The sequence below is a fragment of the Argopecten irradians genome, chromosome 4 (assembly GCF_041381155.1).
Source record: "Argopecten irradians isolate NY chromosome 4, Ai_NY, whole genome shotgun sequence".
In the NCBI taxonomy this organism is placed as follows: Eukaryota; Metazoa; Mollusca; class Bivalvia; order Pectinida; family Pectinidae; genus Argopecten; species Argopecten irradians.
In genome coordinates, this window is record NC_091137.1 from 40,217,794 (window position 1) to 40,232,654 (window position 14,861).

The 14,861-nt window shown below is 37.5% G+C and overlaps 2 protein-coding genes across 20 annotated transcripts in view; one reads left to right on the forward strand and one right to left on the reverse strand.

Annotated features, from left to right (window-relative positions):
• The window catches only part of LOC138321648 (LIM zinc-binding domain-containing Nebulette-like), a 47,321-nt gene extending 38,895 nt beyond the window's left edge, over positions 1–8,426 (forward strand). For 13 of the 19 annotated variants that reach the window (XM_069265473.1, XM_069265454.1, XM_069265458.1 and 10 more), the window contains 4 exons: positions 900–1,070; positions 1,961–2,275; positions 3,771–3,868; positions 5,173–8,426. In XM_069265473.1, coding sequence (XP_069121574.1) covers positions 900–1,070; positions 1,961–2,275; positions 3,771–3,868; positions 5,173–5,349 — 761 coding nt within the window. In that variant the 3' untranslated portion in view covers positions 5,350–8,426. The remainder of the gene's footprint in view (positions 1–899; positions 1,071–1,960; positions 2,276–3,770; positions 3,869–5,172) is intronic. The other 6 variants (XM_069265455.1, XM_069265459.1, XM_069265464.1 and 3 more) reach the window with 3 other exon arrangements.
• A 1,932-nt stretch (positions 8,427–10,358) lies between these two features.
• On the reverse strand, positions 10,359–13,459 carry LOC138321650 (uncharacterized). Its single transcript, XM_069265476.1, has 2 exons — positions 13,315–13,459; positions 10,359–11,742 (listed from the first exon to the last, which is right to left on the reverse strand). Exon 2 carries the CDS (start codon positions 11,720–11,722, stop codon positions 10,559–10,561), a length of 1,164 nt encoding a protein of 387 aa, XP_069121577.1. The 5' UTR covers positions 11,723–11,742; positions 13,315–13,459; the 3' UTR covers positions 10,359–10,558.
• Between the last annotated feature and the right edge of the window lie 1,402 nt (positions 13,460–14,861).

The following is a 14,861-nucleotide window of genomic DNA, read 5'->3' on the forward strand; positions in this document are numbered from 1 at the left end:
ATGTTGGAAGGAACAATTTGAATGATAATTTGTAGTACTGTTACTGATTGGCTCAGATATTCCCAAGTATTATTATTACTAGCCCTCCACCTCTATTACAAGTTCAAAACCTATGATGGGCCAGGTTGCCAGGTACTAATTGTAGGTCGATAGTTACGGGTATTCTACAGGAACTCAAATTTTCCTCCCTTTTATAATCCACACATCCATAAATGACCCTATCACATACACGTATTGTTACATTATAAAATGATATACAACAAAAGAAGCTTAAACCATAATAAAATGTAACATGTTAATTTGTAATGCAGTGGACTTAAAAACATTTTAAATATTGATTTGTTTATGCTGTGTACTTATTAATATTGAATATTGTGTTAAATAATCTGTGAAGTGATAAATCAAATAATTATATACAATTCCAAGAAAAAGATAATCTTTTTATGTACCTGTTATCAACTACGGGTAACTTTACAAAGATCACTTGACAATCCTCAAGCACCTTTATCATTAAGTGTATGGACGCAGACTTGCATCTCACTGTCTTCTCCTAATTTTATCAGCATAACACGTACAGCACCAACAACCAACACATATTGTCAAATTAAGAGAATTCTTTACCATTTCTAATTTTCATTTTCACATTCAATGTAAAATATTTCATTTAAAACTTTATTTAATGTAAATAGTAATACTAAGTTAAATGGTATTTACACTATGTTATAGATTATCAAATCATAAATTTCCAATGGAACAATCTCTCTTTCATGTGTTATTAGTAAGTGACTATACAGTTCTATGTATACAGTTCTAAGTTCGCCTTCTCACTCATGTCTGAAGTTTGTTTGGGTAAGTCAAACCATCATATCACTACATTTCTACATATTGGTTTGAATTAGAAGAACCCTCCACAACTTACACTCCACCTGTTACATCTGATGAGGAACCGCCCCAAACTACCCCCAAACCTGTCCCTACTGCGGAGGAACAAATCGATACCACTGTCCCTATTAGCTCTGCTGATTCGAGCGCGGAGAAGGACGCCATTAGTGCACAAGAAGAGGACCCAAGTGAGTTGGTTATAATGACCTGAATATAAACGCCACTCCACTCCTTCATATATACCTCTCAACAGTTATACTCCTGAACTTAGAATGTAAGACTTCTGACGTGAGAATGACATGTCATGATATATAAACACCACTCTGGTCCTACCTATATACCTCTCAACAGTTAAACTCCTGAACTTCGAATGTAAGACTTCTGACGTGAGAATGACACAAATCTTAATATATATGTTCCTACATGCATCTCTGTCCTATCGACAAGTATTTCTTAACTACTTTATATGTAAGGTAATAAATATTTCTCAAGATATACATTTCTGACATGAGAATGATCTCCCTTGTATATGAATATATTGAGTCAGCATGTATATATACCAGTAGTTGTAGTGTACCAGGCTACGAGACCTCTAGGTTCTACCCTAACTTTACAGTATCAGGGCAGCATCACTGCTCATGTATATCACTATATTGTGTCAGAATTTCTTAGATTATGCTCCATATCCATGTATTAAGTCGGCATGACAGAATTTTAATTATATTAATTCTGCCCTTACTTTTGATATACTCTTTTATGACCTTCCTCTGTAAAGTTATATAATATAGCTCACCTTCCTTATCCCCTTTCCTATAACAAAAATATTATATTTAATGGAATATTCAATAATTATAGATCATTACCATGACATGTCTTCTAACGCAATGTTATGTTGTAATTAGAGTTGTTTTTTTTTAATTTCAAAAGTAAGAAATAAAAATAGATATGTGATAATAAATAAGTGTAATTTTACACTGGAAGCCTATTCAGAAGCACTCCAGTTTCCTATAAGATTCTCTATATTGGAGAACATTGCACCAGGATACAAGATACAAATATAGGTTATGCTCTGTTCAAGAGATGGAAATTCATTTTGCTACACCCGTGAGGATGACACAGACAAACCAAATTCCATCAATGATCAACAATTTACCTCCAACTTACGCCCCGCCAGCCCCTCCAACTGAGGAGGCAGCTAGCCCATCTGATGACTGTCTACCATCATACGACCCACCAGCCCCGCCATCATACGACCCACCCACCTCTCCAAATGAGGAGACAATAAGCCAGTCCAATGATTGCCCTCCACAGTATGACCCACCACCCCCTCCCACTGAGGAGGTAATGGACAGGTCCGAAGACTTCTCATCGCCTGAAGACTTAGCTGGGAGTTGTGAGTCGAACCTACAGTGTCCCCATTTCCTGCTGCTGCAATTGGTCATGGTGACCTCTTACCCTGCCCAGTATCACACCTGCCACTACAAACCCACTGAACAACCACTGCAGGCCTGAACTACATACAACTGCAGGTCCACTGATTGTGAACCACCACTGGGCTTCAACACTGCAGATCCACTGAGTTCATACTTACCACTGCAGATCCACTGAGTTCATACTTACCACTGCAGATCCACTTCCGTACATACACTATAAACTCACTGATCTTAACACTGTAGATAAACTGATCTTCCTTCATTATTCGTAGCACCTATCATATTCCATCTCAAATCAATAACACTTGCTAATCATGTATAATGCCAATACAATTTATTCTAAAACAAAAGTCACCAACAGAAATTATATCTAGGTATACACCTTTCCTGTTTCATAGTAAAGCAAATTCATTTTCCTTTCCTCTATCAGTCACACAAACCAGGATCCAGTATCCATTCCTCTTATACCAACCCATGGTCCTGATTTCCTTCATCATTCTCACAAACCATGAGCCATTTACCATTGTAATCAATAGATAGATTTACAGCCAATATCTGAACTGTAGGCTAGTGAAGTATTTATTTTCATTATTAGTCGTAACTATTAGTCAACTTCTTTTTGTTGTAACTGTTATAAATCATGAATTCTTATCATATTCCTTTCTTATTACATAGTTATCTGCCCTTGCAGGTAGATAGTGATTATGACATGTTTTTATGAACGTAACATCACCTTTTCGGAGAAAAACCATGTAACTTTTAAGTGTAACTCACAAAATAATACTATCACAATGAATACCGATCTGCAAGGGAAGTAACTCTGTAATATGCAGAGACATAGTCTGTTTCTATAAATACAAAACTTTTGGATTGTCAAAGAATGGCACAGATATGAAAGAAGTGGAGACAAGAGAAAATCCTTTTATAGGGTGATGAAGCCTAATCTACAAACATTATTGGGTTTTGAGATGTTTTGACATTATTTTTAATTATCCGTAAATATTTAGTTAGATGTCCTGGTATATTGTATTGTACAGGTATGTATATGATTTTCCAGCTTTATTTTCAGGTGTTTGGCAGTTGGCATACTGTTTATAATTTTGATTGTAAAAGCATTTGAGTATTTTGATTTGTTAGATAACTGCATGAAGGAATCTACTACCATTTTTCTGCTTCTCCTTGGCTTACATATACTGAACCATGTCATACCACAGTGCACAGTGATTAGTTTCTATAGTATACATGACACCTGCACATGCTCAGGCAAATTAGAAAAAAATAGTCTCGGCTCATGATCACCATATTGTATATTTTTGTTCAGTGATTTAGTTCACATTTCTATTTTATTTGTGGTAGTGTTTATGTTTTGGTTCAGAGAGTGTCAATGACTGGGCAATCACTTCATTGCCTTTAAACATTCAGGTTTTGTGTTCACTTGAATCTTATCTTCCTTAGCTCAACCCCAACAAGCTCGTCAACCTGCATATCAACCTCCTCCTCAACAGCAGCAGCAACAGCCCTACAGACCCCCGGGCCAGCCCCAGAGGAACCAGGTAAGTTAAAGCCCTACAGACCCCTGGGCCAGCCCCAGAGGAACCAGGTAAGTTATAGCCCTACAGACCCTCGGGCCAGCCCCAGAGGAACCAGGTAAGTTATAGCCCTACAGACCCCCGGGCCAGCCCCAGAGGAACCAGGTAAGTTATAGCCCTGTAGACCCCGGGCCAGCCCCTGAGGAACCAGGTAAGTTATAGCCCTACAGACCCCGGCCAGCCCCAGAGGAACCAGGTAAGTTAAAGCCCTACAGACCCCGGCCCAGCCCCAGAGGAACCAGTTAAGTTAAAGCCCTACAGACCCCCGGCCATCCCAGAGGAACCAGGTAAGTTAAAGCCCTACAGACCCCCGGGCCAGCCCCAGAGGAACCAGGTAAGTTATAGCCCTACAGACCCTCGGGCCAACCCCAGAGGAACCAGGTAAGTTATAGCTCTGTAGACCCCAGGCTCAGACCCTGAGGAACCAGGTAAGTTATAGCCCTACAGACCCCCTGGCCAGCCTCAGAGGAACCAGGTAAGTTAAAGCCCTACAGACCCTCGTGCCAGCCCCGAGGAACCAGGTAAGTTAAAGCCATACAGACCCGAGCCTGAGCCCTAACCAGGTAAGTTATAGCCCTACAGACCCCCTGGCCAGCCTCAGAGGAACCAGGTAAGTTAAAGCCCTACAGACCCTCGTGCCAGCCCCGAGGAACCAGGTAAGTTAAAGCCATACAGACCCGAGCCAGCCCCAAAGAACCAGGTAAGTTAGAGCCCTACAGACCCCAGGCCCAGACCCTGAGGAACCAGGTAAGTTATAGCTCTATAGACCCTCAGGCCAGCCTCAGAGGAACCAGGTAAGTTAAAGCCCTAAAGACCCTCGTGCCAACCCCAGAGGAACCAGGTAAGTTAGAGCCCTACAGACCCACGAGCCAGCCCCAGAGGAACCAGGGAAGTTATAGCCCTGTAGACCTATGGGCCAGTCCCAGAGGAACTAGGTAAATTATAGCCCTTTAGACCTCCGGTCCAGCCCCAGAGGAACCAGGTTAAGTTATAGCCCACAGACTCCTCGCCCAACCCCAGAGGAACCAGGTAAGTTATAGCTCTGTACTCCTCAGTGCATTGGAGAAAAGCACTTTCACAGGTTTATAATTCCTCGTTTTAACCTTTAAAAGGCAATTGTTGTATATATCTCTTTCTTACAAGTGCTTTGCTAAGTTGTTTTCCATTATCTCTGTATACAGATCGTCAAGTATACAGGACTCCAGCTATTTGCATAATGGCTATTCAAATAATTGGGTTATAATAATACAATGTCTTACCTTTAATAGGTGAAATACAAAGCGATGTATGACTACACTGCAGCTGACGATGATGAGGTTTCCTTCCGTGAGGACGACTACATCGTTAACTGTGAAATCATTGATGCGGGATGGATGGAAGGCACAGTAGAGCGAACGGGTCAACGAGGCATGCTCCCTTCAAATTACGTGGAAAAATGCTCCTAATGAACCTCTTATATCAAATGTTCTCAATAGGCTTTAACGTCTGTATCGTGAATCTAAAACCATATAGGGGAAAAAAATCTAATGTAAAAAAAAAAGTTCTTTTGTTTTTAAATGATTGATGAATGCCAGCCAATCTAAATGCTATGTACTGTTTTTATTTGTCATTTTATGTCCTTATTTTATGTTTTGTGTTGTACCACAGTCTACAGTGTCCCTGTTAGCTCCGACGGGACATGGTGTTGATAGCCTGTGGGGAAAACTATATCGTCAAACAAATCGAAGTGTTTATTGTAGCATCAGTAACACGAGTATTAAATAGATGAGCATGTTTATCTTAGGAATGAACAAAAGTAATCTGAAATATTCTTCTAGGAATTTTGTTATTGATAGTGCAATGGTTTGGTTTTTAAATCAAACTTTGTTTGTAGATTGTCTATTTTTATTACCTCTATATCATCAATCTACAGGTACTTGAATACCTTTATATCATCAATCTACAGATACTTGAAATACTTATATTTGAAGAGCCAAACAAAATACCCCTAGTAAAAATAAAATGGGAATCTAAAGTTTTTATCAATATCATTGGCATTATGTATGCATGATCATTGGTAATTAAGTTAGAAAAATATTTGATTTTCAAGGCAGGGCTATGAGAGTTTGTTAGGATGAAATGCGACCTTCTTAGCGCCTTAGGTGGCATTATTACCATTAGATATTTTTGGACTTAATTATGTAAAACAGAAATGATATTGAGTGTGCCCGACAGCCTGAAGTTATAAGTGTTGTTTTAGTTAATAGATTTTTGTTTTTATTTTTATCTGATGTTTTACCATTTTTTACTCGCCAATTTATTGTAAACATATTAAGTTTACATAAAGTATTTTCAAATCTTGTCTTCTGTGAATGAATCCCTATATTTTAAAACTCTGGCTCCTAAAGAGATTCTTATAATATGTAAATCCTTTTAAGAAAAGTAACCACACATATCGGTATTCACAACGGTTTATCAATTTTAAATGTATGGTGTTTTAATAAGTTTGTAATAAATATGCTCATTTATTCTTCTTTTAAATACCAGATAGATGTTGTAGAATGTTGTTTTTGTAATAGCACTTTGTATTGATGTTTATTACTTTATGTAACTCATTCACCCCTGAAATTTCATAATGGACTAGTCAAGTCTTTGATTTAGAAGAGTCTAAATGTGTCTTCGGGGGTGAATGAGTTTAACATTATATGGTCTTATTGACCGTACATTAAAATACACTGGTAGCACTACAGTATACCAGGAACACAGTCACAGGGGTGTGTTACAGTATAAGACGGGGTTGTTGTTACCATATTTATCACTATGATAATAAAAAATACCCTAGTATACTGTGACAGTCCACTGTAGACACAGTTATATATATGGTAGACAATTGTACATAGATTTGTGGTTGAATTTTGAAAAATTTAATTCTGTTAATGCTGAAGCTACTTGTATGAGATAAGAACCTGCTTCACATGTATAAAGCTATTTATCTGCCCTCGGCTTGCACTAGGGGGGATGTGGCGGGGTTTAGCCTGCTTCACACACATAAGTATCTGTGAGGCAGTGTCTGCATGCGACTGCACGAAATGGTACATTAGTAGTAGGGTTGTCCACAGTCAATGGCCCGGCTTGCTCTGCTGTTTCTAGACTGTAAATATGCTTGTTCCGTGAGTTCAGTCTTGAAAATTTTTAGGCATGTAATCAAATGGAAAAAAGCAGATTTTCGGGATATTTCATTGTTTTTTGCTCTTCAATCATTGATAATGAAACTTTGAATTGAAACATTGAATTCTGGGACAGCGAAAAACTATCTTACATGTGACGTCTATGCTCCGCTGATATGGGGAGAGTACAGAATCCATGAATTTTTCTCGCGATGCCATACATCTAAAATCATGACATATTGTTATCCCGGTAGATAGATGCAAAGAGCTACGGATATATATAGGTTGTAGTAGAAATAAATAAATTTTATTATAGAACAGTTAAATGTGTTCACAGTGTGTATGGGGCATTGGTATCAATTGAGAATACATGCTTAACTGATTCACCCCTGAAATTCCATAATGGACTGGTCTAGTCTTTCATTTAGAAGAGCCTAAATGTGTCTTCAGGGGTGTATGAGTTCAACGCAAAGATAAAAAGTCTTTGTAATTCACGAATTAGTACATGTATTTTTGAGATCTACTTAGGCTAGAAGTTGTTCTTTTACATTATTCAAAAACTTTTAACTTAGAGATTAGTAATTATGTGTAAGGCCTAGGACATGTTCCTTCATTGTCTTGTTTTATTAAGATTTTTGCCATGGTTCTAAAAGGTTGTCCGGTTTCGACTGGAATCTTATAAACACCTATGGTGAAATGTGGTTTGCAATATTTATTACTTATATTTATAAAATTTTCATAATTTTGCTGCACGGACAAAACTCAAAGACTACTTATTGTGTGTGTATACTTAGTACCAAGGAATCATCTACGTTAAAAGTTGACGTTATAACCAAGTTATACAGTTATATATCAATGATATTTAAATATCTGTACTCACTTTATAATACTTGCTTGCCTTGCACTGGCAAATCTTTATTTGGGTTCCACAAGACTGCCCTAAACTGGCTAGTCTTCATTTTGGGCTCACTGGCCTGCCGTGCACTTGCAAATCTGCATTTGGGTCCCACAAGACTACCTTGCGCTGCCAAGTCTTCATATGTCTGTCATTTGACATGGATGAAAGCAAGGCATTGTTTAATACTTAGTAATAAACTTGCCAAAATCATAAGATAATCATCTTAAAAGAAAACATTAAACTGTCCCAGAAAGCTAAATTTAATTGCATCAGAGACATTAACATTTATTTATGATCCTACATGCACCAATATATTTCACACACCTGCCTTGTGGAAGGTAAGCTGGTATGTAGAGTGAGATCATAACCCAGAACTTTAGGACGGATGGGAGAGAGCTCATGAGAATATCTATATCAGTAGTGTAATATATGTAGGCAAACGCTGCCAGTATTCAATAAAATATTTTATTGTTACATAGCCACGACTTGTCTTATTTTGTCAGACAAAGCTATTTTTGAGATTCTTTAAAATGTAGATCAAGCCATCCAGCCATTGGGAGTGAACAGTGATTTAATTTGCTGCGTCTTTAACTTGATAACATGAAGAAACTTCTCATGAATGCTAACTAGCTTTGTCAAAATTCTGATGGCTGTTTTTCTGTCATTTTGCTTTTCCATCACTCTCAAGATGAAATCTGAACAATTAGGGATATAGAAAAACCTACGTGTGAAATTAAAAAAATAATATTGAGTACCCATCAGTACGTTCCGAGAAATAGCGATTACAACCTTCAACTTTAAGAATTTAAGATGATTGCCTATTGGCCATCTTGTTTTTATGATTAGTCCCAGAATGCTGTTTGCATTATTGGGGGGAAACCCTGAGGAACTTCAGAAAAAGATGTTAGCGGTGGACGGACTGAATTGAATAACCATATGACAATGATTGGCTAAAAACGTACACATTATGTACTTTGTACATGTTTTATGAGATCTTTGAGTTGATTAATTGTACTGATGCCTGTAAGTTGACATAAATTATTCCATAACTGCAAACTGTGTCATTTATAATGCACCTGTTGAATTTAGCTCTGTAGCTAAGTTGACACTAATATGCAAATCCTGATGGACATGGAAATGTGCACTGTAGTCTACGGATGAAAAGAGGATAATTGTTGAGATAAAACATGGATGACAACAATCAATTGACATCACTTGTGTTTGATGAATATTTACCGTGTATGAAATTCTCATCCCCAACGATTGATTTGAGCTGCGTCTATCCGTTCAAGATTCCTTTGTTTTCAGGCTTTGGCTCCATATCGTTCAATTTAGCTCGACGGATTATTCAGTATATATCAGTTCTAGTTTTGTCTCTTACTATTGGTACTATTTTCGATATTTTTGTTGTTACCATGGAAACTTCGTCACGAATACCAAGCTACAGTTTCCTTTTGTTTCCCGGCTAAAACACGCTGAACTTGGCTCCAAGAAACTTTCTGTATATATCAGACTATTATCCTAGGTGTGCCTTTTGGTATTTGGGACATTTCATTTTTGTTACCATGGAAACTTTGCCAAAAACATCAAAGTACCGTTTCTTTTTCCGAACTATAATCCCAAAACCGCTCACCTTGGTTCCATGAAACTTTTTATAGGGGTTAGTGTTTTTGGCTGCCTTCTTTTCCCGAACTTTTCTGTTGCCATGGAAACATTCAAATACGATATAGAACATGAAATCAACAGACACGGGAGATATCGTCATGCTTTGCGACACCTTGTTGGTTATATCCATGGTTCTCTTGTCATTGTTGTGTAGTGTATGCTGGTGTTGGCTACTAAATAATGTCAAACACAAGACAAGTTCATAGTGATCGGTTTAAATTATTCTGACAGTGAGCTGTCCTCTCTGTAATTTATCTGCTTTTTAAGTTAGTCGATTCTGCTGTGCTTGCTATATAACAATTAGACTAGTGTCATCTGCCTACCTAGTTCGCTAAAACTGACCATAATCGCAGGCACAAAATTCTGATTGATCGCCTTTTTTTGGAAACATGCGAGGAAGACACAGAACAGTACATTTGATATGGTCACATCTTGTTTAGGAGCCTTATGATTCTCCTAGGCTAGCATTTCATCTGCGGCAGTGGCAGAAACATAGTTCTGAATGGTTCGTGAGAAATCTAGCAATGCAACACGCATCCACCTTAAATCGAACTTATTACATTTTCTTAAGAGAACTTGCTGCCTAGAGACAAACTGTTAGTGGTATATGCCCCTACATCTAAAATTTGGTTTGAATATCTTCAACATCCATAAAATCTGGTAAGCGGAAGGTCGCATCCAACAGCAATCTTTTTATCTACGTACATGTAATATTTATTTGGAAAACAAATAACATACACAAAGATTCAAAAAAAATCTGAACAATTATAGTTTTTATTACAAAAATAAAAACATGATCTGCAATGACATAGTATAGTAATGGTAGTGACAGTGACAAATTTCAATAAATCGGCTGACAGGATCACAGTATAGTTGCGAAAAGAAACTAATTCGAGGAATTAATTATGACATATAAAATTCGAAACACCTTCAATAACATTACTTCTAGAGTTCGTCGCGAACGTCTGGATATTTTATTCCGTACACTCCATTCAGACCGTACAGAACGTTGTGTGGCTGTTTGGTAAAATATGCTTGCATATTTTTGATAATTTCTTTTCGCGCCAAATTAAAACCTTTATTTCTAATGGCGGACTCATAAAAACGTATCGTCTGCCTGGAAATATTTTCAAATGATGTAGGTGTCCAGTTAAGTATGTCTTTAGCTTTACTTGAATCAATTGGACCAAGTTTTACTGATGGGAACAAATAAATCGCCTCGGCACTGTTGTTCACGGGGATGGCTATGTTCTCAATACTCAAGTGGGACCTCATCAGCTCCAATACTTCTAGTAATGTCGGCATCTCGTCTGTACCCAGATTATATGCATTATCAAATTTATCATTTTCACTGTCGGTGAGCTGAACAATCATGTCTGCCACGTCAAGAGAATATACAAAACTTAATCTCTGATTCACGAGGAATTCTGGAATTGAGATTTGTCTTTCCAGGTAGCCGGAGAGTCGGAGCCAGAGTTGGTACATCCACCAACGGTACGTATTATCCTTAGGTCCAATGACGTCAGGCAATCTCAGAAGGACATACGGCACCCCGGCTCCCTCCTGCCTCTGTCTGACCAGAACTTCCTCACACTCCAACTTCCGATGACCGTAGTCATCCTTTCTGGCCATAAGTAGCCTTTCCTCCGCGTCAGACGGACGGACGGCGTCACTCTCTCGACTTGGGTTGGAATGATTTTTATGGCAGACTTCGTATACGGAGTCTGAACTGATGTATATATATCTACCAATCTTGTCCTTTAGTAGGTCGAGCACATCTTCTACCGCCTCGGAATGATATGCACTGAAATCTATCACCGCATCAAAATATACGGAGTCTTTAATGTGACGTAAATCTTGGCAGTGACGTAAGTGGCGTTGACGGTCACATGTCAGGTGTGTGACGTGAGGCTTCACAGTGGTACCAGAGTCCCAGTACCAGTTTCCACGATTTACTAGTATAAGGTTGTCTCCCCTTGCTATCAGTCTCTCTGAGGTAGCGGCTCCTATGAACCCGTTTCCGCCCAAAACCAGGATGTTTTTTGGCTCGTAACTGTCGCTTGATTGGAAAAGCCAGCTAAGAACGAGGAGGTGGGTCCATCTTGCCATATTATTTTACTGGTCTGTCACTGTCAACAAAACCACATCAAATCAGTAATTGTTATAAATACACTAATTGAAGTTGAAATTTTCCAAATTTACGTTTCTAAAGGCGGTCTTAAGGGACAATTCATTCTACAAGAACATTAAAATTTGTATATATATCGGAAAACCCCCAGTTCTAATGGAAATTAGATCAGTCGGTTTTACTGTGATATGTCAGAAAATCCCATGGTGGTGAAATGCGTGTGAAATGTTCAAACTCACTCGCTGTCCGCCATTACACATTGTGGTCGAATATCTTGTATGCCGAACCAAGTCCCTTGCTCGTAGAGTAATGCTACTTTTGTCTAGAACAGCTCAAATCGCTCTGACAGAAGTGTGTTTACCTTATTAGGTGAATTGTCTTGCCTAAAAATCATTATATCACCTCCACAGTGGTTATGTAGTTCATTTGTTTAACGTGCGTGACGTTGGCTCGGATATTGGTACAGCGTACATATTGTACCTGCTTATTTCAACGATATTAATTAAAATACTTAACAATGTCGTGGAATTTGTCAATGTTTTACGTTATATGTTTCATAAGAAATGTAGAACAATACATTTATGCCATATTTTGCTTCTTGGTTATGTAAAAGAATTAGCGTGAGTGAATTGTCCCTTTAATAAAATATTGGTATAAATCAGAGGTATAAGATTTTCAGCGATTGTTTTGTATCGATGATTTATTAACTAGACTTGTCTAGTTTGTCTAGACTAGATTTATTAAAGGCCCATTACCTTTCCAGAGCAAAATATAAAGGTTTCTTAAAAAACATTAATAACACCAGAAAATGCATACCGATGATCTAAAATAAGGTTACGACACCAAACATATGCAAGATTGCCTGCGTAATATATGAAAACAGTTGAGAGTCAATTCGATGTTTTGCCGTCTGGCGGAGTGATAGTCAACTACCGCGCGGTATTTAGGACGACGGCGGGAAACATAATACGACCCGCGTTATGAAAATAAACATTTTATTTATTTTAATCAAATCGTTCAGAAGGTGATGATAAATGTAGTATTAACGGTAAGTTAATAATTTTTAGGACTCTACAAAATTATCGATCTTGTTTTACATTCCCATTTTATAAATTAAAAGCCGTTTCGGAAAGGTAGTGGGCCTTTAACTCTGAAATGTATAAGAATCGTAAACCTGTAATATAATACTCTAGGAAAAATAACATAAAATACCCTAGACAGGCATGTTTACAAACTGTAGTTATAATTATTATACAGGTCCAACGAGCTGTATTAGTGAAATATAAGGAACAACTGGCATGACTTATCAAAACTCCGAGATTTAGACAAAAGCTCAACATCATCTGCATACGTGTACATATGATTGCTCGTGGTCAGGCAGATACATATGTGTCTCAGCTTAGCGACTTCATATGTGAGTTCATGTACACATGTGTAACGTATGTAACGTACATACATATATATATGTGAAAAAAGGTATGGTGCAGTTTAGCAGAACGACAGGCATGCCATAATACATGTCTCTCTAAAAGTACATTTAAAGCAAACAAAATTGCAATGTATGTGGACTCACCATGTAAACATGCCAGCAACGGAACTGACGTGCAAAGTCGTATCAAGTATCAGAGGCCCTCGACGGGGTTCGGGGTTGCAGAGCTATGGAACTCTTGCTGTGATTAGATTATCTGACAGATGGTCGTCGTCCTGTCGGGATATGAGTGTAGGCATGATATAGTTCTATAGAAATATAGTTTTATGTTAGGGCGATCAACATGTTTACAGCTACTAGGAGTACAAGATATATATGGACAGTGTGCCATGGATATATACAAAAACTTTTGACACGTTTCATTGCACAAAAGTTCAATTAACAAACTACATTTTTACTATATTTCAAGACAAACAATTTCTTAGGTATTATCGTTCTTAACAAAGGCCGGCAGCAAATAGTATCTACAAATGGTGTATGCGCAGATTCCGAATGGACCCAACGTTATATCAGGAGTTCCACAAGGTTCAGTGCTTGGACCTTTAATGTTGTTTGTTGTTTATGGGAATAATCTCTCCCTGAAACACTACTTTTTCGCAGACGATACAAAACTTTTCAGCATAATTTAAAAACTGAAGAGAGCTTAGATTTTCAGAATGACCTTGAATGAGAAAGCAAACTATGCTTGCACTTCTCAGAACATTTCAGTTTATGGATAACGAATTATTTATTCACATTTATAACAAGTGTTTCGTATATAAGATCAAAGGTAGATTGCGCTTGTCCTGTGTTGGCACCGCATCTTCAAAAAAAATAAATAAAAAAATTAAAGGGCGTCCAAAGAAGAGCAAATATGTGTTTTCTGGGAATGAAGTAAATGACTTTCCAAGAAAGATTGAAGAAACGAAATCTACCAACGCTGGCCTTCAGGAGAATCAGATGAGACAAAATTGAACTATATTAAATTACAGTTTAGAATTGTGATAAAGAATGCTTTAATTTATGCCATATTACTTTTAGAAAAAAGGACACCTCAGATTGACATAGCGGTAGAAAGCACATAAAAATACTCCCTTAACGATCATCAACTTTATTTAGAAAAAAATAACAGTTTCTCTATCAAAACACTATCCTTGTGTAATGAATTGCCAGAACATATCTTATCAGCATTTACAATAAAGTCGATTAAAAGTAAGCTGGATAACCATTGGAAAATATAGGAACATTTTATCAACTATAAAGTATTAATCCTAGCTGTCTGTATGTATTGGTGTATATGTATGTATATATTTGGATAAATATTGTTTAAACTAAAGTATTAATAAAACATATTTTTATAGTGCATATTATAGATTATTATGTATTTTAATAATCTATACGAGATAAAGAGGACTTTGGATAGTCCTGAACCAGAATACATCTTATCTTGTCAAATAATATTTGATAAATATCACCTTGGACGGACGGGGTGAAATCACAATAGCTATATGTCATCATTAAATGCACTGTCGAGTCATAAAAGGATGATGGTACAGCTATCTATAGTATCCCTTTATTCCTTTGACAGGTAGGGCTTAAGAATTGTACCTGCTGCCCCTATTGCATGATCGTAAGAGGCGACTAAATTTAGG